Here is a 27,794-nt window from a genome sequence, read left to right as displayed (position 1 = left end):
CACTTTTTTTTCTTTGAATTGTACATGTTTGATTTTCATTCAGTAATTTCATATAAGATCTGTCAAAATTTATTTATATTTTTTGTGGACAGTGTGCAGAAGTTGCATGTTTTGATAAAAGTCCTATGTATAAATCGTGACATGAAAAAACATCTAGAGTGTACAGTTATACCATTTTGCACATTTTTTCTTTTAGTTTTCCAGTTTTTAATTGAAACTGTTTACTCCATTAAAAATTATTTCCAACAAATGGCAGGCATTTAAGAGGATTGTTAAGGGATTGATCTACACTATTCTAAGCAAAGCAGAAATCCACTGAGGCTCGTTGAAGTTCTTTCTAGATGTCTTTTCTGTATCAGAAACAGTGTCTGAGACAAAGAATTACAAAACTATACATGTTTTGGATTTTCCTTCCTCCGTGCTTCCGCCACCACCTCCTGCTGCATTTTCAGCTATAAAACAGAGAAGGAAGGTAAATGAGTATATTCTGTTAATTTTAGCTGCTCTCATTTCTTGTTTAAAAAGGTGTTGGTTTTGAGATAAGCATATTATGTGTGTTTGTCCTTCTGATAATTGACCATGCTTTCGCTACTTGTCAGGGAAAACGGAGTAAGAAACAATAACACATCATACATGTTATATATACATGTGGATATAGTGTAGTAGCTGATACCAACATTTTTCAAAGAACCAAACACACACTGAACCACTCTTACTGGAAAGTTTCAGTAGTTAAATACATATAGCTCTGACCCACACATACAAAACTGAGGTATGCAAGCCATGCAAAAAAAATAAACTCTTGGATCAATGTAATCTGTGAATCTATTTTTGAAGTGGATCATACAAAAACTTTAATTTGACCTAATTGTATAAGCCTTTATCCAACCCTGCATGAATCCCTTTGTAATTAACAATTAAGAGAGGCAGTTTTTATGCTTGTTATCTATAGCTACTGATTCTGTTACTGTCTCTCTCAAATGATTCCACAGATGCTTGTTGGTCATAGATTCTTCCAATGTAATAAATAGCGTTTCCAGGTTCATTTAAGGTAAGATACCAATATTAGAATTAAAACTTACATTTGAAAGCTGTGGATCACCATGTTACTAGGTCATTTTCGACCCTTTCCACCCTTTCCACCTGCATTGAAACATGTCACATAATCAGTGTCCCACCCTCTGTAATTTGTGGATATAATCAAAACTATGTTACTATGTATTTTCTTAGTTTAATCGTATGTATTCTGTTTTAGTTTCAATTCTGAACTTTCCACTGTAGTGGTTCAGCAAATATGTTTATTTTGTTTTCTGTCTGCTGAATGGCTGAAAATAGCCAGGTCAGTATAATCTAGAGAAACCACCGTGGTTCAGCATGAATCAGATTGTAGTTTGTATGAACTGACTTAACAAAACCATGTATTTACACAACCTTGATTTGACAGTGTCACATCTTTTCTTCACAAATGTGCATGGCCTTAGTGCATGTTTAAAAAGATGCAAAATAATTCACTTACATTTTATGATACCACTTATGATATGCAAAGGTCAGATCCTTATCTCCTGGAAATCAGTCTTTCCATGCTTGCCTGTCTTAAGGGTCTTTGTGGGAGAAAATTTCTTTCCTTAAGTCAGTGACTTCCAAAATAACCAATGATGTAAAATGGTCCTAACTTCAAGTAGGAAATAGAAATACCTGAGTCTTCCTATACGTATAATTTGATTTTTAAGAACTGTATGCTTAAGGGCATAAGAGCAGCCTTCAGTAGTTGTACTATTTGCCAAGAAAGCAAATGTTTGTGTGTAGGTTTTGTTTTGCTGGTATTTCTGCAAATGCTTCACATTCCTGTTTAAGGAGAGAGTACTTCACTCATGCTCACAACCAGCTAGTTCTCAGCAATAAATTAATCTTAAATAAGATTATATTATTAACTGCAAAAAAAGTGTTTTTTAAAATAAATCTGGAAGACAATGGAGTGGCCATAATTTCTGTGAAAGTGTACTTAAGTGGTATCACAGCAGGCCAAAATACTTCTCATAATTTCATTACAAGAATATTTGACTGATTTTATTAAGCTCTTTCCAAAGTCTACTTCAATTAAATCATATAGCCTACAGTACTTTTAAAACCACTGTGAAACATCATTTTTTTAAATTCTAGCCTGGTATTTTTTATTTTAGGAGCCAATAACTGTCTATTTCCACTTCACGCTCTGACAGTAACTTCATCAAGTTACCATCTTGATGGCCTTGAGTAGCTTCTCCTTTTTGTGTAAAATGTGAAGAATACTCACCTATTTCCAACAGACACTGATTAATAAATAAATTATTCAGTACTGTTTTATGGTTTAAAGATGTGAAACAGAGTAAACTAAGTTTTCTTTTTCTAGCTGACAACAAATCATTCTGTAGTAATTACAGGCATCTTTGTTTTTATCTCTTGGCATTTTCAGTCATCTCAGATCATTGGCAAAGCTGTTGACCTGCTGTTCCACAAGGAATACAAAATAAAAATAACTGACTCATTTCACTCTTACACGTGAGGATTAGGTTCTCAGTTTATGTAAAATCGGTTTCTCTTCTAGGTTATTGTACACAGAACCAACTTTCAATTTTAGGACTTGGGCTATTTTAGGAAGATTAGTGTTAAATTTGTCATGTCAGAGAGAGTATATTTCAGCCAGGTATCTGATGGTAGGGAATTAGAACCAAAAGCTTTACCTTAAACTTGAAAGAAGTGTTCTTTCATGTTCAAAATAACATTATCCATTCCCAGCTCTTTTACTTAGCTTTTCATTTTCAGCTTAAACAAAGAACTGGAACATATCTGGGGCTGATGCCACACAATTTTGGTACATCTCTTGTGTTTCAGGCAATTGCAGTATCCACATATAAATAAGTGTTTAATTACATTTTGGTTTAAGTCTTAAGAGACAAGAAATTTTACATTCCCTTTACTTTTGTGATTGTCATATTTTCTGTAATTCTGCAGTGTAGAAACTGAGTTCAGTCCACTCACTGCAGATGTGTAATCTTTAAAGGCTAGTCCTCCTCCAAGTAAAGATAAAGCTAATTTGGCTAATTCAGAACTTGCATACCATTAGTATACAGTTTAATAGAATATTGCACAAGTGCACAGCAAATTTGGGTAAGAAAATATATTGACTACAATTATATATAGATGAAAACTGTAGAAGTTACTTAACCTTTTTTGGCAGCTTCCTCTTCTTCCTTTTTCTTTTGTTCCTCAATAGCTTTCATCTTCTCTTCATATTCATCAGCTCGTGTTTTCCATTCAACCCTATTGTTTTGAAGACCATCAAACATAGGTGTAATTTCCTTGTGAAATCTTGAGAATTCCTATACAAACAATTTAAGTTAGTGAATTAGAAATTTGTAAACACTGATGATCTAGAAAGTCTGTATTTGTGGAAATACTGTTACTTTGCAGAAAAAAACATTAACTTTCATTTTTCTGTTACATCTAATTCAGTATGTATACTAGACTAGACTAATTAATTTTATTTGATTTAGGGTTTTTTTCATCCATCTCTGGTAGTGCAATTTCTGTTGAAAAGAAAAAAATAAACAGTGTGTCTGCCTGCTGGTGCACATTTGAAAGCCTGTTCTTGGCAATGCAGTGGTGACATTGGAAATACTGCATTGGGATAATGCCCTATTGTGCACATAGTCAGTTAAAAAAAGTCTGAATTATATGCCACACATTTTACTATCTTCCCTAATCCTGCATTTCATAGTCTGATAGGTACAACTATGATAAATGATATTTTATTGAATGTTTACCAGTATCGTGATTTAATAAAAAATCTACTGTCTTATAATATATTCCAAGCAGCGAATGTATCTGAAAATGTTAATATAGTACACGTCACTTTTCTGCATGATGTTTTGGGATAATATTGAAATCTAGACAGGTATTAATAATACTGGCATTTCAGTGCCTTACAGAAGATATAGAATATCTGCATTTTCAGAATATTGCAAATTTCCTATTTCTTTGCTGTGCCATTAACTGCAACATGTTGAATCCACATGTTGAATAGTCATATTCAATGGAACTGTGAAGAATCAGACTGGCCTTTCTAACTCAGTCTTTCCAGGTAGTAACTCTCAGGGCCCTCTTTGAGATCTTCACTTTTTTATGAATTTGGTTAACATCTCTTGAATTTGCATTGTGGGAGCAATTCTTCTATGTAACAAAAGATTGGAAAATTGTGGTATTTGCGATAGTTGTTTATCCTCTGACCAAGAGTCCTTGCTGTTGTCTAGATTTTTTTAATGGCTACAGTTTGTCATTAATTGTGCTACCAGAACTACTGCCCTGGGAAAACAAAATAAAATTATTCTTACCTTGTACACAAATGTACACACAAAATCTATGAAACCAACTTGGAGCTTAGGTAGTTCATCTCCTTTGTTTCTGTCCATCATAGGCTAGAACAGAACAAGAGTAATTTAAGTGATGTAGATAACATGCTTTTTTGGTGTAATGATCTAGTAAGCATTGTGCACGATTCACGGTTTTAATAACTGTTAATATTGCTTAGCACAGTTAAACCATTTAGTACTTACAATTGGTTGTTGCTGTAGTACAGTTCGTTCCAAGTCACCTTGCTCCCAGAATTCATTTGCAACCATGAGAGCAACCTGAATTATCACAAATCAGTGGAAGTGTCAGCAGAAAGCAGTAAATTTCAATGAATAAATAAACTAGGCTTTCCAGAAAGCGTGGAAATGTTGACTCACCAAAACCTGTCATATTATTGTTTACTACTTAATTATTATTACTTAATTCCCATCCCACAAAGAGGAGACTTATTTCTTGCTAGCTACATTATCTCTGAATAGTTTTACAACTCCTCCAGAAATATGGAGTTTAGGTGAAACATAATAGAATTCTACTCTTCAATCCCTTGACTATTTGAGGTAGTAAAATGCATCTTTCTAAAATTACAGATACTCTCAGGTATACTGAGGACTTTTTCCAGTGAATTATCTCTGCTATATTCTGGTGCATGCTGAGTAAATGATTATATAGATTATTGTCAACAGGAACAAGGCCATATTAGCAATGTCTCTTAACTATAATATTCTTTATTACTTTAGAAGGCTCCACAAGCATCTTCCAATTGTATTTTGGTTACGCGTTGTTAAAACCTGTTCCTGTAAGGCCAAGCGATGAGCTTCAGTGTGATGGTCAGTAAACACGTTCTTGAAGTACTTATGTACAAAGCAGTGTCACAAGGTTTCAAAGTATTTATTTTTAGCATGTTTAAGCTACTTTGCAATGGCACCAAGATCTACAGAATAGACACGTTATCACACTGTTGTTAATTCTATACCTAAAAAAAAAAACAACTGAAAAAACCAATTGAGTAGTATTTAAGGATGCCAATTTTAACTGGAGGACAAGTAGAGAAGAGTGGAACAACTCTGCAGTGGTTGGAAGGGTTGGAAGTGTTAGGATTGGAAGGGACCTCAAGAATCATCTAGTTCCAACCTCCCTGCCATGGCCAGGGACACCTCCTTCTAGATCAGGTTGCTCAGAGTCACATCCAGCCTGGCCTTAAAACCCTCCAGGGATGGGGCTTCTACCACCTCCCTGGGCAACCTGTTCCAGTGTCTCACCACCCTCATGGTGAAGAATTTTTTCCTAACATCCAATCTGAATCTACCCATTTCTATTTTTGTTCCATTTCTTGGAACCATTAACCCCTATCATGGAACCCTTACACTCACAGTGACAGAGGTTGTTTTGTGGAAGCACTGTTGGGTGCAGATACTTAAACATTATCAACTGATCATAAGTTGGTTTTGTTTAATTATCATGCACCAAATAGGCAGTAAAACAGATAGTAAATGCAATATTATGTATTTGAAAAGTACCTACCTTACTTTGTACTTCCCAAGGCTTGGTTATTGCAGACAGGTCACATCCAGTCATCATCATAGCCCTTTGAAAACACAAAACATAACAGGAGTATAGTTAGGATGATGATAGGGGGAAAAAAGTTGAAATTTTTGGAGGAATTTAGATAGCTAGCTTGCAGATGGATACATGTTTTGCACATTTTGAGAAGATTATAGACATCTAATTTAAAATCGTGATTATGCTCATCAGCAGACAATAATACCAAGTCTTAGTTTACATGTTTAGGTGCCCAAATTACTTTCTAATCTGGTCCTAGATAACTAATTGAATAAAGAGTAAAACATTAACCACCTACATGATGACTTCTTTTTTGGTTGGGTCAATAGATATATATTTAATTGCCTCCTCTTCTGATTCCATTTTTTCAATTGCATCCACAATCTTCTGAAACATAGTTCTTTTCCTGTTAAAACATTCCGGTAAAACATGCATTAGTAAGTAAAAGTTCCTGCATTAGAAATTAAATAGAAAATCATATTTCTGATACTTATTCTTTTCCAAAGGATCATCCCAGCCATAGTGATACCAAAATTCTTCCTGTTGAACTCAAACTTTCCAGGTAACCTAGCATATTTAGGTTTTGCTATATACCACTGACATGTAAAGTATTGTGTCAGAATTCCTGACACAAATAACCAGTTTCCTAACTCTTCACGTTAAACTGTTCAGTATGACTTTCTTATTTCTTTAGTATTACATATTTGTTACTTCCTGCAGTGTAATGAATTGGGAAAAGTGATGCAAATACTAATAGATGCTCTTCCACTCCCTCCCATTGAAAATCCAAAGAAGCACTAAGTCCTGACTTGAGAATTTTGAAAAATGCAAGCCTGACTTGCTATTGCTTAGTAAATGCTCTGATTTGCATTTAGAATGAAATAATGGAATTACTGTTCTCTAAAATTTAATAACTCCTGTTGAACAACTTACTGAATCATTTCCTGTCTCCTGACTTTAAATTGTCCTAGTTATAAGATATCTGGACCAAAACAAAAGACTCTTTGTATCTTTAAGGAAAATACTCATTATAAAAGCACCTTAAGTCAGTAACTTAGGAACAGGATGGAAGATTTTATATTTGAATATATTTCTTATAGTTGGCACTGGGATTAGTTCATGTCTGCAGTTTTGTTTTTAAACTAGCATCTTGATGTCCATGTCATACGAATACTCCTTTTTAATATGAGTAATTATAGTTTGGTATCACACATGCGCACAACCTGAGGGTTAACGGCTACAGAATCCACGCTCCTGAAATACAGTGTTTGCTTTAACTAAAATTATATTTGAATGACCTACTAAAAGTATACTAGGTTTGTATACATTTCTGTGTTTTATAATTTGAAAGTGAATCTTAAGAATTTCTTAGACATAATAACAATTTTAAATATAGCTTTGTATTCTGCTTATGAACAACTAAAAACTACAGTTATAAATTCTACATGATTGACGTTTTTTTCATTAGGAAGCTACACAGAATTTAGTACTTACTTGAAATACAAAGCCAAATCAGTTGCTATTATTGCAACTTCAAATAAGTGCAGAACGGTTTCAAACTGTCGCTTATTTAGGTTCTGGAAGATGTTTAAACTCTGCAAGATGGAAAGTTTACAAATTCAGTTCCTTTTATAACACTGTCTTTGGTTTGTACTCTACAGATTGTCTCACAGAACAGTGTAACAAAATTTTCCAACTCTAGTCCCTAAATTAAAATAATGCTACAAATTAAAAAGTAGTCCATTGATAAAGATGGTCCTTATTTGTGGCTAATAAATGGCTAAGTAACTGTGTGAACAGTGGGTGGGTCTAAGACACTGCTCTCAGAAGCTGCACAAATGACTAAATCCACAGTGACTCAGTTGCAAGTCCTTTTGGCATATATGATTTAAAAACGAAGAAAGCCACCTGTATGCCATTTAATTAGTAAAGAAATGGCAGTTCTTCATAACTTCTTTCCAGTTCACATTCCATAAATCTAATTTTCCTAGGCTTTTCAAAGCTGCACAGCAGAGACCTTTTCCTCCTGTTAACCTCAGTCAGCAGAATTGCCTGAAGTGCTATTAGAGACCTGCCGTAGTAAGCTCAATGTCCTTTTCCTCAGGCAAAGGAAATGAAAGCATCACACTCAGCACCTTCCTAAGTCTCCTGGGTTTCCTTTCTTCCTTAACTGAGGGCCACAATACCTATGAGAGCATGGGGCACAGCAGTGCCACTTTTGAGAACCTCCAGACGTCCTGACAACTACTCCAGCAAAGAGCAGTTGGTCCCCAACATCTCACATTAGAAAAAGTACATCACCATCAATAAAAGTAAAGGTGTTTGCTATGTTTGTTGAGGTTTTTTAAATCATTAATCTTCTGGAGCTTTTATGATCATTGTGCTGCTGATTATTTTAAGGACGACTTCGGTGGTCTCATGAGGCCAGGAAATAGCACCACCAACAGTGATGAGGAAATGGAAAATGAGGATGGGAGTGGGTGCCTGCCACACTGGATGCAAACAAGTGGGATGGAAGGGCCATGTGTTCAAGCCTTGCCTGTTAACTTCCCTGGAAAATACATATTAAAAAGTTGTAGATAGTCTCTTTCCTTGTAGCCAGGACAGATCAAGCACTACTGAAGGAAGAATGGCTGACCTGCACAGGAGGAGCAGGGGTCCACAGGGCAGAGGGCCTGTGCTGCCACCATTTTGTTTAGCCTGAGGAGACTGGGGTGAGGCCTCTCATCTCTGCACCTGCTGTGGAAGGGTGGCTGAGGGCATTTGCCTAATTCAGGGAATATTGCTAATGGCAGCTGCAGGACAGTCTCGTGATAACACCTTTCTTTCAGCAAGGTACAGTGTAGGGGTGGTCTGTCCCTGTCTGGAGGGTCAGGGAGCCCTCCATAAACACTTCCATCCCTCTGTTCCTCAGCTGCCACAGCCGGCAGCTGAACTCAGACCCCATGAAGCATCGCCTTGATTGTAACATTTTGTATGTGTATATATTTTAGTTTCTGCTTTTCTTTCTACATCTGCTGTTTTGTGAAAGCAGAAAAAAGCTGAGGAGTGTGAGGGAAGCACAGAGGGAAACCTTTCTATTTTGGGCTTGTTTCTGGTGGAATTGCCAATATTTCTCTAAAAGTGGATAATCCAAAAGAATTTGTCTTAAACTTCCAAATTTTAGCATAATTTCTTAATCTGGACATAGAGGAATGAACAAGACACGGTGAAATTTGGAACATCATAACTTAATTGGATCTTTTGCATTGATCAGACATACCTCATCTTGCAGTAGGGTTTTACTGTACTCTAGGTGATGCCTTTCTAAAATGGAAGAACCATGAAGTTTTGCCAGTGGAGCAGCTGACCTGTTGGAAAAGAAGCAAATTTATGTAGTATTTTGGAGCCAGTATTTTTGATTCAAATTTTTAGGATTAAAATGCTTCTGATCTGCATTTTCAATAGTTTATTCTGTATATCTCAACCACTGGTATAATGCAAAGGAAAAAAAACTTGGTTGCTTTCCAAGTTAGAGAGCACTTGGTGGTCAGGGCCCACCAAAATCAAAAGTATGTTTAGATGCCTCAAAACTAAAACATGACTCTCTTTTATATTGCATGTTCAGTTTTGCTGTTTGATTAACGTATGTACTTTCTGTCTACCTTAAAAGTGACCTTTATCTAGCTTTTCATGTTCTGTTGCATGGCTTTTGTCTGTAATGAGTGTGGGCCATATTGCCTGTGACTCTTATCTTACTGTAACTAAGTTAAATCTAAAATAACAGCGTAATGGGGTTTAATTCCTCTAAGGCCTTTGGGCCCCTCCCCACCCTCAAAATCACCATTTTATGGACTGCACAAATCCTGACAGCTCAGATATGTTCAGTCTTATCACAGAGTTCAAGGCATCAATCTGACATAAGGCTAGGCTTCAAGCAGAGGAAATTGTCTCAGACTGTGGTACTGGGAGGAAGGGAGAAGTGTTCTATCTACATAAGCTCCAGGTTGTTCAGCATGTTTGGAAGTGTATTTTCTTTCTTTCTTTCTTTGGTTAACAATTCCATTCCTCAGATAACCCAAGTCAGATTTGGATAGCTGCATGCTACCTGTGTTTTCTGACTTGTAGTTAGGACTGTCGTGGTAAAGCCTGATGACTTTTATAAATAGATTTACTGTGCATGACCTCATGCAGAGGGCTTTCAGCTAGGGAAGACCACAGTAGGAAGATTTTTAAAACCCCTTAAACTTATTTGGATGAGAGGCCATCTGCTGAATAAGAATCAACGTCTGTCATTCTCTCCTACGTCACCTGGAGAATCCCTGAGAATAATCAGAAAATCCCTTCACGTCACTGCTGTGGAATGTAGGCTGAAATGCCTCTCCTGGGAGGAGTGTATCCAGGGTCAGAAGAGGATGAATCGTTCTGGACATACAACTGGTTGGAAGCCATGCTCAGGAAATTACAATTACAGTCTTCTGTTACGTGTGACATTCTGAGAAATATGTGTTCCCCACCTAACACACAGAAGTATGCCCTAAGAGATCGAGATCACATAAAAGTGTAAATGGTAGATTGCTCACTCTTCAGGAGAAGAATGGGACTCACCATGATATTTAATGCTGTAATAAAAAGGTAAGTTTAAAACAAAATTAATTAATACTGTTTTATAGCAAGCATCTACTAATTAACACTGTTTCATAACAAAGGGAAATTTTCAAAGAAATCCTTTAGAATATTTTCTCAGAACAAAAACCATGAATTGCGAAACTTAACCTCATGATAAGTCACTGGCATGTGAACCAAGGGGCAGAACACAAGTTCTTTATCTTAGAATCCTGTATAACACGAGGAGATTACAACTCGGGAAGGAACCTGCATCAGTCAGTAACTGAGAGGGGGTGGGGGAAAAACTCAGCAAGTCAAGTCAGGTGATACAAAACTGAGAAAAAGAATGCATCTTAAGTCTTATCTCACTCTAAACTGCCCTTGTCTATGCCACATCCTGAATCCCTCTCCAGAGAAGTGCTTATGCTCTGTCTTGAAGAAAAAGTAGTCTAGTTTGGATTTTAATTTACTTTTCTCATTTGTTTGTGGCCTCACTGAAACTCTGCTGTGATACAAGTAATACTAGAGTTTTAAAAATGAATTGCAGGTCCAGGAGATCCTTTTAGGATTCCACTTTTGCTTTCTGTCTTTATGTTTCAGCTGTCATGACAAATGCTATGAAGCAGAAGTCTTCCATAGGAAAGATATTTATTCATGCCAGATGAATGTGGAATAGATAACTCTATTTTTGCAAGTTTTGACATGTATTTTTAATTTGCCACTAAAAATAACTACATTTTCATATATCTGAGTATTTTTACTTACTTCATTTGGTACAAGTTATTGGTTCCTCTGTGATCAATGTCATGGCAGAAAGCAGCAGCCACCATGGCAAAGGCTTCTAGATCAGTATAGTATTTCTTTATTTTGCCTGTCTGTATAAGAAAACAGACAATTCTGTGCACATTCCTGAATTTTCCAGTTGGAATTTAAAGTAAAACTAAATAATGGATGTAGCAACATTACCATCAGCAATGTAAACATTGTTTGTCCCACGTTGAATCCATGTCGCCAGTTGTGGTAAGTGATATCTCGATAACCCTTCCTAACTGTGTACATCCATCTTGTAAGGACCTATTATGAACAAAAGTGATTAAGACTGTGCTGTTAATTGAAATGTAGAAACAATGTGCAGTAGAACTCGAACATTATTACAGTAATTGCATAGTATATTCCAGTAATTTTGTAAGAATTTAATCATTATAAAATTACTGGAATATGCAATGAAGTTACAGTAATAATGGGCAAGTTCTATGAAAATAATTGCTTTTCCTTGAATTGGACATAGCAAATTATTCTTACGTAAATGCATGTTGATTTAATTCCACAGCTCACACAATTTCAGGGTTAGTTTTAAATCTTTGTTACAAATATACATGTTTAATTAAGAATGGAAGATTGTTATCCAAATCACTAATATTTTAGTATTGCTTGCTTTTATTTTTAAGTACCTGTAGTCAGCTATTTTTCTTCTATCTTAAAATGCATACAAACAAGACAAAATAAATCAGACCTCAGCTGGGACTTTGAACTTTTCAACAACATTTATCTCAAAGAACAGTCGTATTCCACAAGTTATCAGGCCATGTTCTGTAACAGGAAAGTCGCTGAAGCGGAATTCATACAGTTCTAAATCTTTTGGATCAGGTAACTCTTCTTTCTGTTAGGAGACAAGAAAAATACAAGGGTTATTCTGGCAAGAACAAAGTTGGGAAAAAAAAAGTATTTTCTGACTCCAGTAGAAACATTGCCTAATGACAATGTGCTTGCTATAACTTCAAAGGCCTCAGGTTTCAGTACAAACTAATGTGTATCAAGTCATGAAGCACAATCATAATACTGCTGGCTTTCTTCTCAAAGAGCACAGGTGAAAGACGTGGCGAGATGGTGTTTATTCCTACTCTGAATTCCAACACAAATCTGTTGTGGCCATGTCACCATTTCCTTAGTTCAGAAATCTCAGGTCTTGGAATAAAATCTGGTATAAAATCACATGATTCTCCCACTTTTAGCCTGGTCTCAAGGCACGAGTTCATCTTTTTGGGGAGCAAAATTATTATTCTTAAGTGCTTTTCTTCCCTTTTGGTTCTTATGAATAGTGGTGAATATAGTGACCAAAACGAACCTGTCTAGGACAAAATATTTTTTATTTTTATGGTGGAATGAAGTGTAGAAACAACACTTTTTTTTTAAATAACAGGCTTGCTTGCATACCTACCTACCCATAGCCTTTTATTCTCTTGAAGAGTCTATAGGCAATCAAAGCATCCTGTGCACTTTTTAACCTCTGGAATGATGGTGGTTTGTTTCTACTCCACAACCAACACTCAAAATTACTCTGTCTTCCATTGTACTCCTGTGACAGTCTCTCTTTGTCTGTTCTAGCCTATATATATTTAATAGACAAACCTGTAAGGTTGATTTGGCACATGCAAAGTGAACTGGAGTATCCTAAAAAATCAGATGTAAAAATTCACAAATCTTATTTATGTTTTTGTTTGCTTGCAGTAGATTATTGATTGTTTGGCTCTTGAGTTATCTCAATATATGCATAAAGTAAAACCTGTTAACAACGCTGAAATATATATAGCATTTAGTATTCATGTTTTTTATAGGTTACTTCAAATATGTTATTTCCTTTCTAGTGCTGTAGTTGGTGGGGATTTTGTCCTAGTAATGGCCTTTCTGTAATTTGCAGCAGTCTATTCCGAACAGTCTTGACCACTGATGAAAATGAGAGATGATTCCAGAAGTAGATAACTGTACAGGTGCATATTTTTTCCTCATGCACTAGATTTCATTAGAAGCTGTGTGGATGGCATTCGGGGATTTTTCTTTTTCTGAAGGGCAGATACAGAGCTTAGACCAGTTCTTTGTTCTGAAGAACCTCCATAAAACATACAGTAAATTCTAATGTGCATAGGATATGAAAGTTAAAGAGCCTGCATTAATTTAAATTGCCTCTTTTATATACAGTATCACATTAAATAGCCAAACTGGTAATAGGGGTATTAAGGAGCTGTTCTATAACACTTTTCATCTGTGTATCCCAAAGCCTAAGGAGAATGGTATTATATTTAAAGAATGTGCCTCATTCTAAACAAGAATCACTCCAGGAAGTCCAATGCAGCACAAAAAGTAGGATTATATGATCGCAGTTGAATTCCTTCCTCCATAGCAGTATATAAATGATCTCTGTTTTACAGATAAGGAAAAGAGATGACTGAATATATACATGTATTTCAATAAATAAGGCTGAAAATCCATCCTCTGATCTGAGGTCAAGGACAAGGAAACCTGGAGCAGTGGTGTTTTAAGACCCATTACTTTGTGAATCATCAGATCTAGAACACCTGCTTTATCCCATTAGCTATCAGGGATTCCAGGTCTTATAACAGGATAAAGTGTTTTCATGTAGTCTTGGCAGTGCAGAAGATACTAGACCTTTGATTTTGTGACTCCACAGTGTTGAGAGACCTCAACTGCTTTTTGAGGGATTAAAAAATTAATAGCAGTATTATGTTTTCATATTTGGAGCCTGTACTATAATAATCACATGTTGCTCTACCAATAGATTTTATAATGTTTTTCTATTAGTTTTTACAGTTTTTCATGCAGCCAAATTAAATTTGCTTTAAAAGGTATGTGAAGCTACACATAGTCTGTTCATGGTTTGGGGTTTTCCTTACTGTTTGCAAGCTATGTGAGCATCTCTTTTGTAGGAACCAGTAAACCCTTAACACCATTGGCTTCTGGCCTGTGCATACAAATAACTAAAAATAGCTTAATTAGATCTTTTCCCTGTGGAAAAGATGTCTGCATTAGCAAATGTGGTGTAAAAGGAGGAAATACATGAAGCTACTGATACTGGAAGTCAACAGGTTTGTGTGTATTTGGCCCTTTTTTGTATGTTTGTTTAGTTTAAGTCGTTTTGAGCAATTAGCAGTGTGAGTTTGTTCAATCTTTTCTCCAAAAAGGCCACTCCCTTTCTAGGTTGCAGCCAGAGGACTTGCAAAGTCTGGAAAAGAGACTGACTCATTTTGGTTCACTGGTAGCAGAGTTCTGACTGATTAGGTCAAGAATGTTTCATCACTATGAAGTCACTGGTCACTGTATTTGGACTTCTCTGCTTAAGGAAATGCAGAAAATCATATGCATTGGCATGTCATTTGGACAGAATGTTTCCCTGTAGGGAGCAGTGAGGTCTGCACATATAAGAATTGAAGAGGCTGAAGATGTAGTATTAAACCATTTCCATCTATCTTGTGGATCTGTAACTAAAATCAATTGTATAAATCATTTTTTTCTGTAGTGAGAACATGTTACTATATTTAAACTATATAACAATGATATAAACATGCCACCAGAATTTTCACTTTGATGACTTACCAAAATCCTGATAAGATCCTTTTGATCACATTCTTCTATGCTATTTACATTTAATTTTTCCTTGTATTTCTGAAAATGAAGTAAGAAATTCAGGGTTTGTGCAAATTGTGCAAATTCTTGCCAATTTCCTGCTTTAATTGTGCGAGTCAGGGCAGAAACTTACCAGTATAGATTCAACTTCAGCAGGGGTGGCCTTTGTCTGGTACATAAGCATTTCCTGAGCAATGTCTTTCCTGTTTTCAAGTTTGTTCATTTTGTCATAAGTGTCAGTATTTAAAACTGACCACCCCAGGAACTGTGTGAGAGCCTGGAACAAAGCCAAGCAAGGTAGAGATGACACGGTGTCAATAAAATTGAACCAACAATTTGAACTTACTTTTCTTAAATTCCAGTTTCGGGTAGTTCTCTTTAAAAAGCAAAGCTCTGTTTGTTAGAAGCCTTTGTCTTCCAGGAATAGGTTCTGTTAGCACTTCACAGCTTTTAATGACATTTGACTCAACCTAGTAATTAAGGGCCTATAGTCCCATTTTGTATACAGGACTTTGAGGCTTATGAAGCTTAAGTTAGCTGAGTGGACTCAGTACACCATGTAGCATTTTACCATGCCCAAGTGCACGTGATCATGAATGCTGGGGTAACTCCTATGGTCACAGGCATAATATCTATTGGCAAGCAGCATGCTATCTAACCAGACGATGGTGACCATCACTAAAACGTGATTAAAATTATATCTGACTTTTGTTCATGATCGGAATGTGAACGATCTCACATAAATTTTCAGATATATAAAGGGAAATAAAATTTCTCATTCTTAAGAAACTGTATAGAGAAGAAGATAGACATTCGGTTAGATGTTAATATAGCCTGTTTGAAAATTGCTAGACATTTTTAAATTACTTTTTGCAATAATTTTTTTATTAATATCACATGGCTCCTTAAAGCTTCTAATCCTACTATGCTTACTTCAGTGATCTGTTCGTCATACTCATCAAAAGGTTTTCCATCTTTCCTATTGTAAAATGTTGCAACTCCCACAATTTCTTCTTTTCTGTTGACAATAGGCAATGACAGGACGTTTTTGATAACCCATCCAGTTTCATCCACTGGTCCTTTCTGTAGGAAAGCCAAAAAACCCTGAGAATGTGTATTTCTTTTAAAGTAGTAATACAGCTATTGATACAGGCAACGTAACACTAAGATCTGTGCTTCACAAACACAAGATAAACGTAATCAAGTGTGTGACTGATTAGTGGAAAGCATTAGCGTATTTTTCTACAATATCTGTAATTAATAAAATTACTGGAATTACCTGAAATGTGAAATACTCGTCTGCTGGTGCATTCATCATGTTACAAATCTGCAGCAGAAAGAAAAGGAGACATTGTTTAAATTAAATGTAACGTGCATCAAGATTTGGCCTGATGTTTTAAAAAGGCACAATTATTTGCTGAGATAACAAGAGTGAGCAGCCACAGGAATTAAAACTGTTCCTATTAAATTAGATGTGGTTATAACAGATGTCATTCTGGAGTGCTTGTAACAAAGTCCTTCATGTGTGGTGTCCCATCATGCATAAGCATAATGGTTAGGAAAATAACTTCCAGTGATTTCTATAAACCAGGGGCAGATATAGAAAGAAATAACTGAGTACTAAGGATTCTGTCCATGCCAAAGGATTACTATTGAATTATGTACATTGCCTACACAGGAAGAGTTGTGAAAAAATGAGAGTTTTGAAATTGTGCATGTGAATATTTTCTTACTTTGACATTTTGTTGTGAGACTTAGTTAGCAAACCTGAAAAGTGACATTGGGTGTGCACATTATTCCTCCGATGTCACCACAATCAGAGGGAAATTTTCCTGATGTTCTGACTGTATTGTGGGCTTGTCTCCATCCTCCCTACTCACTCAGGTGATTTCACTGGGCACCAATGACAAGGGAAACAGCATGGTATTTTTTTAGAGGTCTCTGGTTGTGGGGATGATTAGGGGGGTTGTTGTTCAATCAGAAGGGCTGCATGAAATTAAACTTTTAGTTTTTACTTTTACCATGAACTTACAAATCCATTTTCAGCAACATATGTTGGCAATCCACTGACAAGACACCAGTGATCTGGTGGAGGTGACCTTTAGAGAAAGAATGAAATTAAATAATTTGTGCAATATTATTAAGCTACCCCAGCAATATATCTATTTGCCACACATTCACAGGTTGCCAATGAATACTCACGGAATTACTTTGATTTCTTCTTTTCCATGTAAAATATAGTCAATAATTTTATAAAAGTTGACTTCCTAAATAAAAAAAGAGAAGAACATGTAGGTGATCTGCATGACCTCGATGTCAAAACTAAAACTCATAAAAAGAAAATTTAATATCCTTACTCGTCCATCAGGTGTCTTGGGGCCTTTGTAAGGCTCTGCCTCCCCCAGCCGGATTGGCCACTCATCATAGAACTCCTGGGAGAACAATGCACAGGGTTTAGCAAAAGGCAAAAAACAAAACAAAACAATTCTGTGTTCATAGACAACTTGACATCTGTGGATAGCAATTCTACTATTGTTCTCCATAGCTGTACTATGGTCACATTTCAGACAATATTAAGAAAACATTGTTAATTATATTCAGGCAAGAAATGTTTACCAGTAAATTTCAGTATGTTTTATCTCTGGGTAGTTGTATATTTCAATTGTTGTTTTGGAAGGCCAGTATTTATAAAGCAGTACCCAGCCCTACACTTCTCTCTTCTACTCCTTCTTGCATGAAATTATTAATATGAAAAATTATTTCAGAATTAGCATTTATATTTATTGCAGGTCTATTCTTTGTCAAGGTCACGTTGCATATAATTTTTGTAACGTGGTTATTATCCCAAAGGGTTAGAAAGCATGGTAGTTTTGTGTCTGGGAGAGACATGCATTAGAAATATGCAGAATGACTGAATTAGAAGGATGGATTTTATAGCTTAAAGCTGGGAGTAGTACATTTCTAGCAAGTAGGTATAATGATTGTTACCTTCTCTTTAGTCATATCCAGCAGGCCAACAGAATATCTTTCACAATTCAAATATATTCGAATAGTATACAGTGCTTTGTGAAACTGCCGTTCTATATCTGTTAGCTCTTCAAATACTTTGTTAGCAGACCACAAAAGCATCTATTTAGGAAAAAAAAAAAAAAGAAAGAGGGTAAAAGTTTAGAACATTAACATATGAATCCTAGGCATTCCAGAATAAAATGATGTGGTGCATTGCTGTTATAAAATAAATCAGTGGTATCCTTACTTCAGTGAATTTGCAAAAATATACAGTAAGGGGAATAATAATGGTTTCACACTAAAACTAAGTATTATAATTAAAAAAATTCTTCTATACCTGACTTTTTCGGGATTCAATGTTGTAGAGATATGTCATATGATGATTTCTCAGGACCAAAGATATAAAATTGAGGTATTTCTTAAAAACCTAAAAATCACAAAGAGCAAAAATAAGAGAAAGATGTCAAATCAGGAGGCAGATTCACTCAAACTACTTGTTGAACTAACAACTGTACTGCTGTTATTTGAGGTTATTACCTCTTCATCTTCTTTTGAGAACTCAGGTGCGTTTGATTTGTTGAGTGCCATCACAACAGCAAGCACCTCTTTGCCCTGCATAATTGGGACTGCCAACATACTGACTGTTGTATAACCAGTTTTTTTGTCCATGAAATCAGAAAAATGGTTGTTCTGAAAGAACACAGGGAGGAAAAAATCCATAAATGAAATGCACATAAAAGTTTTCACACCAAGAGCAAATGATAATTTTATTTGATAATTTGTTTGTAATGCTATGAGCACAGTTTCACAGTGCAGTAAGTTAATACTCACGAAAGAAATATTATCATTGCTTAACTCAGTCTTACCTCTGTACCTGTACAAGATTAACTTAGGCGTTGATTATGAATATAGCTTCTGAAACCAAGTTTTGTGCAGGTTTTCATTAGAATGATGAGGAACTTGAGGAATTAAAAAAGATGGGAAAATCAAGAATAAAGGAGGGAGTAACATGGCTTTATGGCCACCTGAGAGTCTAATACATATGGCTTGCATGTAAGAGAATTGTATTACAGTAGAGAGCTGTATTAGTATTTCTTGATGTTTATTTCTGTTGGTAACAATCATAAAATTGTCCCATCACACAATGTTTGAAACTACCACCTGTCCTGAATGTATATGGCTAGAAATGCTTCTCACAGAGATGTCCCAAGCAGCTGTACATCTCCCTAAGCTGTTTCTTACTCCTTCCAGACTGACAGACCCCCATTCCTGCTGCTCCCAGGCCAACATGCTCTTCTGGTGCATAGGGGTATTAGGACACAGCACAGCTTTTGTTGGGTCTGTGATCATGTGGGAATGAGACCAGCAATTCATCAATTCACACCACCAATTTCATCCTTGAAACTGAATGCTGAGGAGGACTTAGGAAAAGGTATTCTTTTCATTCTTTTATGAAAAAAATACTGGGAAGCTTGTTCATGTTTCATGGAAAGCTATTTCATTTCCCCTATCACAGAAATTCTTGATGTTTCTTTAAAATGCTTTAATGTGCTTTTATTGTAAAAAGGGATTTGAAGTTTGTCAGGGAAATCTGTTTGTCAAGGGCTGTTGTGTTTTCTGTCATATGATAATATATCTAAATGAGCTGAGTTATGAGTTGGGGGAATGAAATCTGTCAATATGTGCAGATAAAATAGCCAGACTCTCTTCACTGAGCCTTTTTTGTCCCCTCACAGCTGGGACTATTAACAAGTGGTTAAACTGCTCAAACTTCTTTGAAGAGGTGAGCACTCAAGTCCTGGTCTGCATTCAATGGCAGATTTTCCCTGAATTTCCCTTAACAGGTCTGCTTCCAGTTTCTCAAGGTGATGAGTAGTTGGTACTAAATGACAATGTGAACAGGTAGCAAGTGGCCCGGTCACTAGGGAAGGTCCAACTACATTAATTACTGCTTGGGCAGCCAAGATCTTCATGTTGGATCTCAATGCACCTTCCTTGCTGATGGGCTCGAGAATGTTGCAGGATGTCACATAGTGGAGTTTCTTCATAAATTATACACAGAACTACTTAAACAAACAAACAAAGAAACACAGAAAAATTTTCTAGGGTGCAAAATCAAGCACAAAAAGGCTAGGAAATGCCAAAACTAATTTTTTTTTTTTGTCTACTACTTAGATCTTTCCCTCTACCAATTGTCTCTGCTATATTTTGAATTTATAGCACATAGAACTCTGAGAAAGTAGACCAGATTTTATTATGCGTTTAAAATATTAGGGTGGCTTTTTAACTTCAGTACTTCATAGTCTTTAGACAGCCCAACTTTTACATTTGCATTTTACATTTACCTTCTAATTCCTTTCTATGAATTTCCTTTCTATGAATTTCTAACCCTTTCTATGAAAGGAATTACATGTGTGGAAGTCACTCTGAAATGTCTTTTCTGTATTTACTGACTGGTCTTACAGAATTGGTCTAATCTCTAGATTTACACAGAATCAATTCTCTTAGCTTGTGCCATCCCCATAAGTCACAGTGAGAAGAATGTGTTCATATCTCTGTTGTAAGTGATAGAAGGTAACTGGGAGGAATCTTATTTTATGTCTCTCCTTGCATATCTGAGTTCTTTTGTGGGATTGATATGTTTTTCCAAGTTTCCTTTTATCCATTTTTAGAGACCTTATTTCTTTCGTGCTTAGTTCTTCCTTGGCTGATTTTAGATATCCCACAATTCTTTAAGCAAACTATGAAAACAATCCCTGCAAAAATGTCTAACCTTTCACAGGTTTATTGTAGGCCAACCTTAAAAACCAATGAAGACCATCGTTCTAATGTTTATCATCCTATGGTCTTTAATAGAAGATGTACATCTCCCAATTCATAACGTTATTTTAGCACTTGCTAAACTGTGCTCCAGAACACCTAGCTAAGCCTTGAGGATTTCTGATGGGAACATCAAAATGCAGCCTGAAGCAAGAGAGTTTGACACTATTGGAAACTCCAGGTCAAAATCTGCAGTGTAAATTATTTGTTGAGTGTAAATTTGATCAAAAATGCAGAAATTATTATAAGGAATGAGATTGTGTAACCCCTGTTAATTTGTTAATTTAGTTTCCATTGCATATGCAAAAGTACGTAGTTTATACAAATGCAGGGAAGACAGAAACAGAGAAGTGTGACAAGCAACTCAAAACAAAAGATTAAGGTAACAAGGTTCTCTCTTCCCTACTCAGCTAGTCAGGGTGGAAATTCACTACTCTGGCTGATTTCAGGTTCTAAGAACAGCAGCACAAAGTTGTTAGTACAGAGGCTGCTGCCCTCTTCTCCATTTTGAACTTGGTCAAGTGCCTCAAATATGACAGTTAAGGTGAAGCAATATTACTTAATCCCACAGCTGAGGTGGTAGTACCAAGAGAGCACATGCCTCTTCTCCTCTACCTTTTTCCTATTATGAAGCACAGAGCAAGAATGGCTTTCTGGGACCCCTTGTAGTTATGACTACTTCATATTGGGCTGGAGGTTCTGGGTTAGAGAGATGAATTCAGACAGAATACATTATCCTTTAGATGTGTGATGACCAGGAGTGGATCTGGAGCCACTACTGGATCAGAAACCACAGGAACCTCTGGCGTCAGGAACTGGTGTTACACTCATCATTATCACACATTTCATTGCACCATTTTTGTATGGTTTTGATTTTTTTTTTCTGGTAGCCATGCAGTATGTTTCCCTCTTCCTCATGTTTTGTTGTCTCACTGATTGTCTTGCATTGTCTCAGATTTCTCAAACAACTTTTTTACCATTGACTAAGTGGTATTGGTGTGCTGTATCAATTTGTCTCTTATTTCTGCTTATTCTGATTTGAATTTACAAATGGGTTTGATTCATAATGATATAATTGTGTATGAATGGAAAATAAAAAGGACCTACCATCAGGTCCAGAGAAGCCAACCAATGAGCTAAATGAGTTGCCCATTCATGAGGCCACACTGAAAAAATCATATATTGTCAGGGATGTAAAACAACTGCATTTTCACAGAATCACAAAATCACAGAATGTTAGGGGTTAGAAGATCATCCAGTCCAACCCCCCTGCCAGAGCAGGATCACCTATATCAGATCACACTGGAACACTTCCAGGCGGGTTTCGAGTATCTCCAGAGAGGGAAACTCCACAACACCCCTGGGCAGGCCTTGACGTGTAACTTAATAGCATTACAGAACAAATGGACTTTAAGATCACTAGAGTTCTGAAACTGCATCAAGTAGAATCTAACAGCATCAGGGGGCTTTTTATTTGCCATATGTAGTGGCTATTTAGAAACTTTTAAAATTTAATCTGTATTATTTTGTGCAAGTTGTTTTTTTTTCACATAAGACGAGAAAATTTAAAAGCAACTTTTAATTTTTAGTGATTTTTTTTTCCTTCATTTTTGGGAACTTTCCTTTTAGCATAAATTAATTCAAGGAAAGAATTAAATCTTTGGATTTTTCTTCTGGAAGGCAAGAAAATAGAAATTTGTTCCTGTGTTAAAATATTTTCTTGTATGTTGACTGAATCTTTGTCTTTATAACAGATTGGAACACATTTCCATTTTTGGAGTTAGTATTTATTATATTGAATGTGAGTTTATGGCAATCTGGTTTTTATTATCAGAATGATAAAATGGAGGAGCAGACATTGACATTTCTGATGCAAGTTCTTCCCAGATGAAAGGCAACCTCTCCCCTTTTCCCCACTTTTAGTTTTTCTTGGGATTTTTTTTTTCAATTCTCACTATTCCCCAGTTGACATTAAAAGAATACTAATGGGCATAACGAATATTATGCAGTCTATTATTTTACTTTGGAAAATTTGAGTCACAACCTCTGCCAGACCCTGGGAATAATGTGAGGCAAATTATTAGGGTAGTGGTCCTGCCTGGTCTCCTATTTCTCAGTACTGTTAAACCCTGGATTAAATGCTATTAGTCCTTGCAGTCAACAGGTCCATAATCTTGTCGGGGTAGACTGTTCTGGATACTAAGTTAATTATGGAAGGTCTGTATCTTTCCCTCTGCTTTTCTTTTCTGAAGCATTAGTCAGGATGAGGAGCTTCCTAACATTTATTGGTACCTTTCCAAACTGAAGGAGAAGATAATCTCTAAAGAATTGACTACCGGGCACTAAAATCCATTTTTTAAAAAGTATTTATTGCTATTGTAGTCTTTCATTACATTCAGTCTTGTTACAAAGGGGTGGTAAACAGAAACATGAAAACGTCCCATTGTGAGTTTGTCAAAATTGTCATGTACTTAGGACTTAAAAACCACTATGCTGGTTGGATGTGGATTGTGTCACAATGGAAATTGGATAGGCATGATGTCTTTAAAGTACTGTAGCCATCTAGAATTGTTCATTGTACATTTTGTATTCTGGCAAGGGAGTAGAGACAAAATTTCTCTCTGGCTTAACTGTCATTTTTTGCTCAGGATTTGGGCATCAGACAATGTAGCTAAACTGAAGTGTATACAAAGTGATCTGAAAAATAATGATCCTCTCAAAAATGTGATCAAGGCTTCAGTGGATGCTGATTTCTGCTGATGTGGACTAATTATATTTCTTAAAAGGTACGGACTAAAGCTAAAGTTCTGCATTCCTTATGGAGAAGAAGAGTCTGGTAACATTAGTGGGAGCTTTGCCTGTATAAGGAGTGTAGATTTGTGGACTTGACTTTTTGTACAACTAGAATGGAAATGGTGACAATTTGGAGACCTTCAGGGTTGTTTTTAAATACCAAATACCGATCCTGAAGGAGTCTCTGGAAGTTTTGCAACTAACTTATAAAATATCAATACTTTGAAGATATTTATTTACCAAATGTGGATTAATGGCAACATGGTTTAACTGCATTTTTAAGTGTGGGCCTAATGGCATAGACCTCATTAGCACTAAGCAAGTAAATGGATGCCTAAGTAAAGATTACCTTAGAGTGACTGATTAATAGCTGGATAGCTATTCAACCAACATGAATTAATTTATGAGTGCAAAATGTGTACCTAGAAGGATTAGATTGACAGAAAGGTTCTCTTATTTAAGCGTATTCAAATTAGGTTTGTCAAAAATTTTGAACAAGTCCAAATGCAAACACACAAATATTTGGGCAGCCTTGCTCTGGGCACCTCTCACATAATGACATTAAGGAGCAGTGCAGTGTCTGATAGAAGGCACACCTTTCTTGATCCTCCTGATCTTTTCTCATGTAATCAGCCTTATGAATTTAGAAGGATTATCTCCCCATGTGGTGGTAAGAGGCACATGCTTCTTGTCAGAATAGCAGCCATTGAAGAAAGCATCTCAGTGGTCAGTTAAAAATCAAATTATTTGTTTCCTCAAATAAGTCATTGTCCTGTTTGCTCCTGTTATTCTTACTTACACTTCTGAGGTAGTTTACTATATATTGGAATGTTCTTTTCACATAAAAATACATTTCAATTTGTTTCAGAGCTTTAAAGGTAGTGCTTTATTTCTTTGTCTGACAACTTCTAGCATGATTACTTTTTTGCTGACCTCCTGGAAAACATAGATAATTGTTGTGTATAAAGATTTTTATTATTTACATTGAGTTTAGGACACTGAGCTGTTTTCCATTTCCAAAATGGCCCAGAATTACTATGTAGGAAATGCTGAGAAGCCAGAATGTCATCTTGTATAATTATCTTAACACCATTTGATTATTCTGAGATTTTCCACATAACACTAAAAAGAAATGAAGCTGTCACCACTTCATAATAGAAAGTTAGCTATCTTCATCTACAACATCATAACACATTTACGTTTCCCTGTGTATTTCAGACCAATTTCTAAAGCAGTTCTCACTCATACATGTTTAATTTCTGTTAGGTCACTCATCACTTTATTTAACCATTTTAATAATGCATATCACCCCCATTGCTAAAGGAAGATTGTCCCATGCAAACACAACAGAAACTCTGAAAATGTAAGAGCAGCTGTGGCAGATTAATCTTCTCCTATAGATGGTTCTGAACAAAAGCCCTGGACCTGGATGGACATCCTCAAAATTTCGAGTAATTTGAAGCTGAATATATATATACATAGAGAGAGAGAGAGAGAGAGACATCATCGTAAGGAAGCATGCTCATTACTAAAGCTGCAAATTAATTGTATTCAGAGGTGTATGGAATGATAAGGGAGAACACTTGCAAGCCCATACTGGAAAACAGAATAGGAGTCTGCCTTGTTCAACAGAAACACAAGTACTTAAGGTCTGTACTAATCTAATACTCTTCTTTTGTTATTATTTTAAATTACATTACATTCCAAGGATATTGGAATTACCTCTCTAGGCTACTTGATGTCATTCTATTGGATTTTAAGCAAACTGCTGCTGCTTTCATCATGCTTTTGTTCTGCATTTCTCTGGAATGTTTTCAAAGAACGACTCTGTACCACAAGCCCTCTGCAGGAAGCTGAGTAAACAAATGCACAGAAACCTGTTCTCCAAAAGAAGTCACTTACCTTTTTCACATCAGGTATATTAAAAAACTTCTTGCTATGAGCAACCCATCCCGCTATCCCAATGTCCAGAGGAAAAACAGTCTCATTGTCCGGTTTCACCAAATTGTTCTCATAGCTGGAAGTTGGAGTGACATCGAGAAGCCTGGTGGCTACCTCTGGAGTACCATTTCGGGAACGATGAATAAACATACTACACCGATCAGCTGCCAGCAGTTGTGACAGCCTCTGCAGGGCCTTGTGCACTATCTTTTCCATAGTGCCTCCTTCATCCTGGATTTCTGTTACCAGCTCAAAAAGTATGTTACTTTCCTCCAGACGAGACATGTCTTTGAAGCTGACTCCTTCCTTCACATCTCCAGGGTTCACATTAAAGATACTTCCCAGCACTTCTGCCCTCATTTTTCGGTCAAAATACTCCTTGGCAAACTGGGGGTTGTTCTCCAAGTATTTTTCAACGGCATCTTTATTCACCTCACCCATTTTTGCTGGATTGTTCTTAGGATTTCTTTTAGAATGGCATCACCATCAAAGTAGGAGTGTAGCAAGAAGTTCTAGCTTGATACTAGTAAGAAAATAATACTTTGTACATATTGTGTAGCTCACAGTCATAGTACATTCACCTTCCTCTGTGGCTTCAAATCCTTCTGAAACTCTTGAGATATGACAGAAGGCACTGGCTTAGCTTCTTCTTAGTGTGAGATCTTGGAGACTGCTAATTAAAGAGATGTCAGGACACTAAATCCCTGAGCATTCTTAGCTCATAAATCCTAAAGGAATCATTTTAGCATTTTAAACTAACCAATTAATTCTTAAACCTTAAAAATTTGTCTGATGTGTAAATATGCACACCTGTATGTTATCTCCTCTGCTCATGGTATGTATTTTGACTATACATACAGAAGTTTCCACTAAAACATAAGAGGAATTCCACTTAGATACTTAGCCCACATTATACACGTGCACAGATGAGCACACGTGTATTTGTGAGAGGTACTTAAGTGAAGGAAAACAAAATGTTACTGAGAAAAAATCAGAATAACAAAATTTAATTTTCCTTGAATTAGTCAGGAGATGATAAAAACTGGATTACTAGAAGCTATACATGCATAAAATGGATGAAATCCAAAAGACCGTACAAAAGTCTGGCCTTGCTTAAGTGATTTACCCAGGAGTAAAAGAATTAGAATTTTATTCAGCATGGTCAGAAAAAAAATGGAAGATCTCTGCTCTCTTAAATAGCAGGGGAAAGGTAATAACTGACAGAGGCCAAACAGGAAATCTTGAATCTGCTTGTAAGTTTATAAGATGTTTGAGGTTTCCTACCATCAGAAGTTCAGCATTACTCACATGAATGGAAAAGGAATGATGAAAATTCTGTTGAATTCTAGGAACAAACACCCCAGGGCTACATGAACGAGAAGGCTGAGTTTAAGAAGGCTGCCAACTACGACAGCAAATAGTCTGTGGTCATTGAAACAGATCTGAATTTTCACACAGTAAGCGGGCTGCAATACAATTAATCTTATTTCTATTTGTGACATCTACATTGATCAGAAGCAGAAAGAGATTCTTGGTATAAGAAAACTAGACGCTTAGCAATTCTTAATTTGAAAAGAGTAATTGTCAAAGTACAACTGTGTCTGCCAGAGGCCACAGTCTGTCAACATCCATTTTTATCAACAGATCTAAAAGAATCAACATGGGCAACTGACCTCTCATGCATGATCCTCTCATGCACAAGGGACAGGTCAGTGATGGTGTGCAATGGAAGCCAACTCAGTGCATTGGTTTTCCCTCTGACTATGATACGAAACACTGTGTAAGACACTAATTTTTGGCAGACTGCAGCTGCCATAAAGATTTTAAAATGCCTGTGAAAATCAGCACAGTATGGACACATTCTGCCATGGTTCCTTTTCTCTGTCTGGGTTACTTACCACTAGCAGCCTTAGGACAGCATAGGACCCTCACTGGTGGATGTGTGGGGTTGCAGCATCTTCTTTACAGGTGTGAACTGGTGACACTAACTTTGTGGCAGGACTCTGCAACTGCAGCACAGTAAGATGTTCTCGTCATTGTATGCATGTACAACTCACAAGAAAACAGCAGAAGAAATGCACATATATCTTAGTCCTTGAATAATTTAATGATCTGGTTGAGACATAAAAGCAATAAAGATTTGAAAATAATTTTATATGTATTTGCACACAGAGTTAAATTATTCATCTTCATTTGACATCTTCTGATTTCTAGCTCAATACTTTAATTCTGCTCCTTAAAAAAGAGGATGTTGAAGAATGAGATTGTGTGAATTG

General features: G+C 36.2%; 1 protein-coding gene across 2 annotated transcripts; it reads right to left on the bottom strand.

The window, feature by feature from the left end:
- Positions 1 to 381: 381 nt before the first annotated feature.
- Positions 382 to 25,959, bottom strand: PDE6C (phosphodiesterase 6C). 2 transcript variants are annotated; one of them, XM_054382274.1, is made up of 22 exons: positions 25,480 to 25,959; positions 18,502 to 18,654; positions 18,302 to 18,391; positions 17,944 to 18,084; positions 17,313 to 17,387; positions 17,158 to 17,222; positions 16,988 to 17,054; positions 16,235 to 16,282; positions 15,889 to 16,038; positions 15,089 to 15,232; positions 14,926 to 14,994; positions 12,050 to 12,196; positions 11,503 to 11,610; positions 11,302 to 11,411; positions 9,212 to 9,299; positions 7,444 to 7,544; positions 6,248 to 6,355; positions 5,911 to 5,974; positions 4,593 to 4,667; positions 4,371 to 4,454; positions 3,206 to 3,359; positions 382 to 452 (listed from the first exon to the last, which is right to left on the bottom strand). In XM_054382274.1, exons 1-22 carry the CDS (start codon positions 25,957 to 25,959, stop codon positions 382 to 384), a joined length of 2,592 nt encoding a protein of 863 aa, XP_054238249.1. The 2 variants fall into 2 exon arrangements, with proteins under 2 accessions (XP_054238249.1, XP_054238250.1); XM_054382275.1 differs by having other exon boundaries at positions 382 to 440.
- Positions 25,960 to 27,794: the final 1,835 nt, after the last annotated feature.

The sequence above is a fragment of the Indicator indicator genome, chromosome 7 (assembly GCF_027791375.1).
Source record: "Indicator indicator isolate 239-I01 chromosome 7, UM_Iind_1.1, whole genome shotgun sequence".
NCBI classification, from domain to species: domain Eukaryota; kingdom Metazoa; phylum Chordata; class Aves; order Piciformes; family Indicatoridae; genus Indicator; species Indicator indicator.
This window is presented reverse-complemented; position numbering and strand designations above follow the sequence as displayed.

Excerpts from the sequence above, each read along its gene's own strand:
- PDE6C (XM_054382274.1), bottom strand. The coding sequence starts at position 25,959 with ATGGGTGAGGTGAATAAAGATGCCGTTGAAAAATACTTGGAGAACAAC. Across the intron at positions 18,085-18,301 it reads TTGAATCCCGAAAAAGTCAG|ATGCTTTTGTGGTCTGCTAA; the intron begins GTATAGAAGAAT and ends TTTCCTAAATAG. Across the intron at positions 9,300-11,301 it reads AATAACTTGTACCAAATGAA|GTCAGCTGCTCCACTGGCAA; the intron begins GTAAGTAAAAAT and ends CTTTTCCAACAG.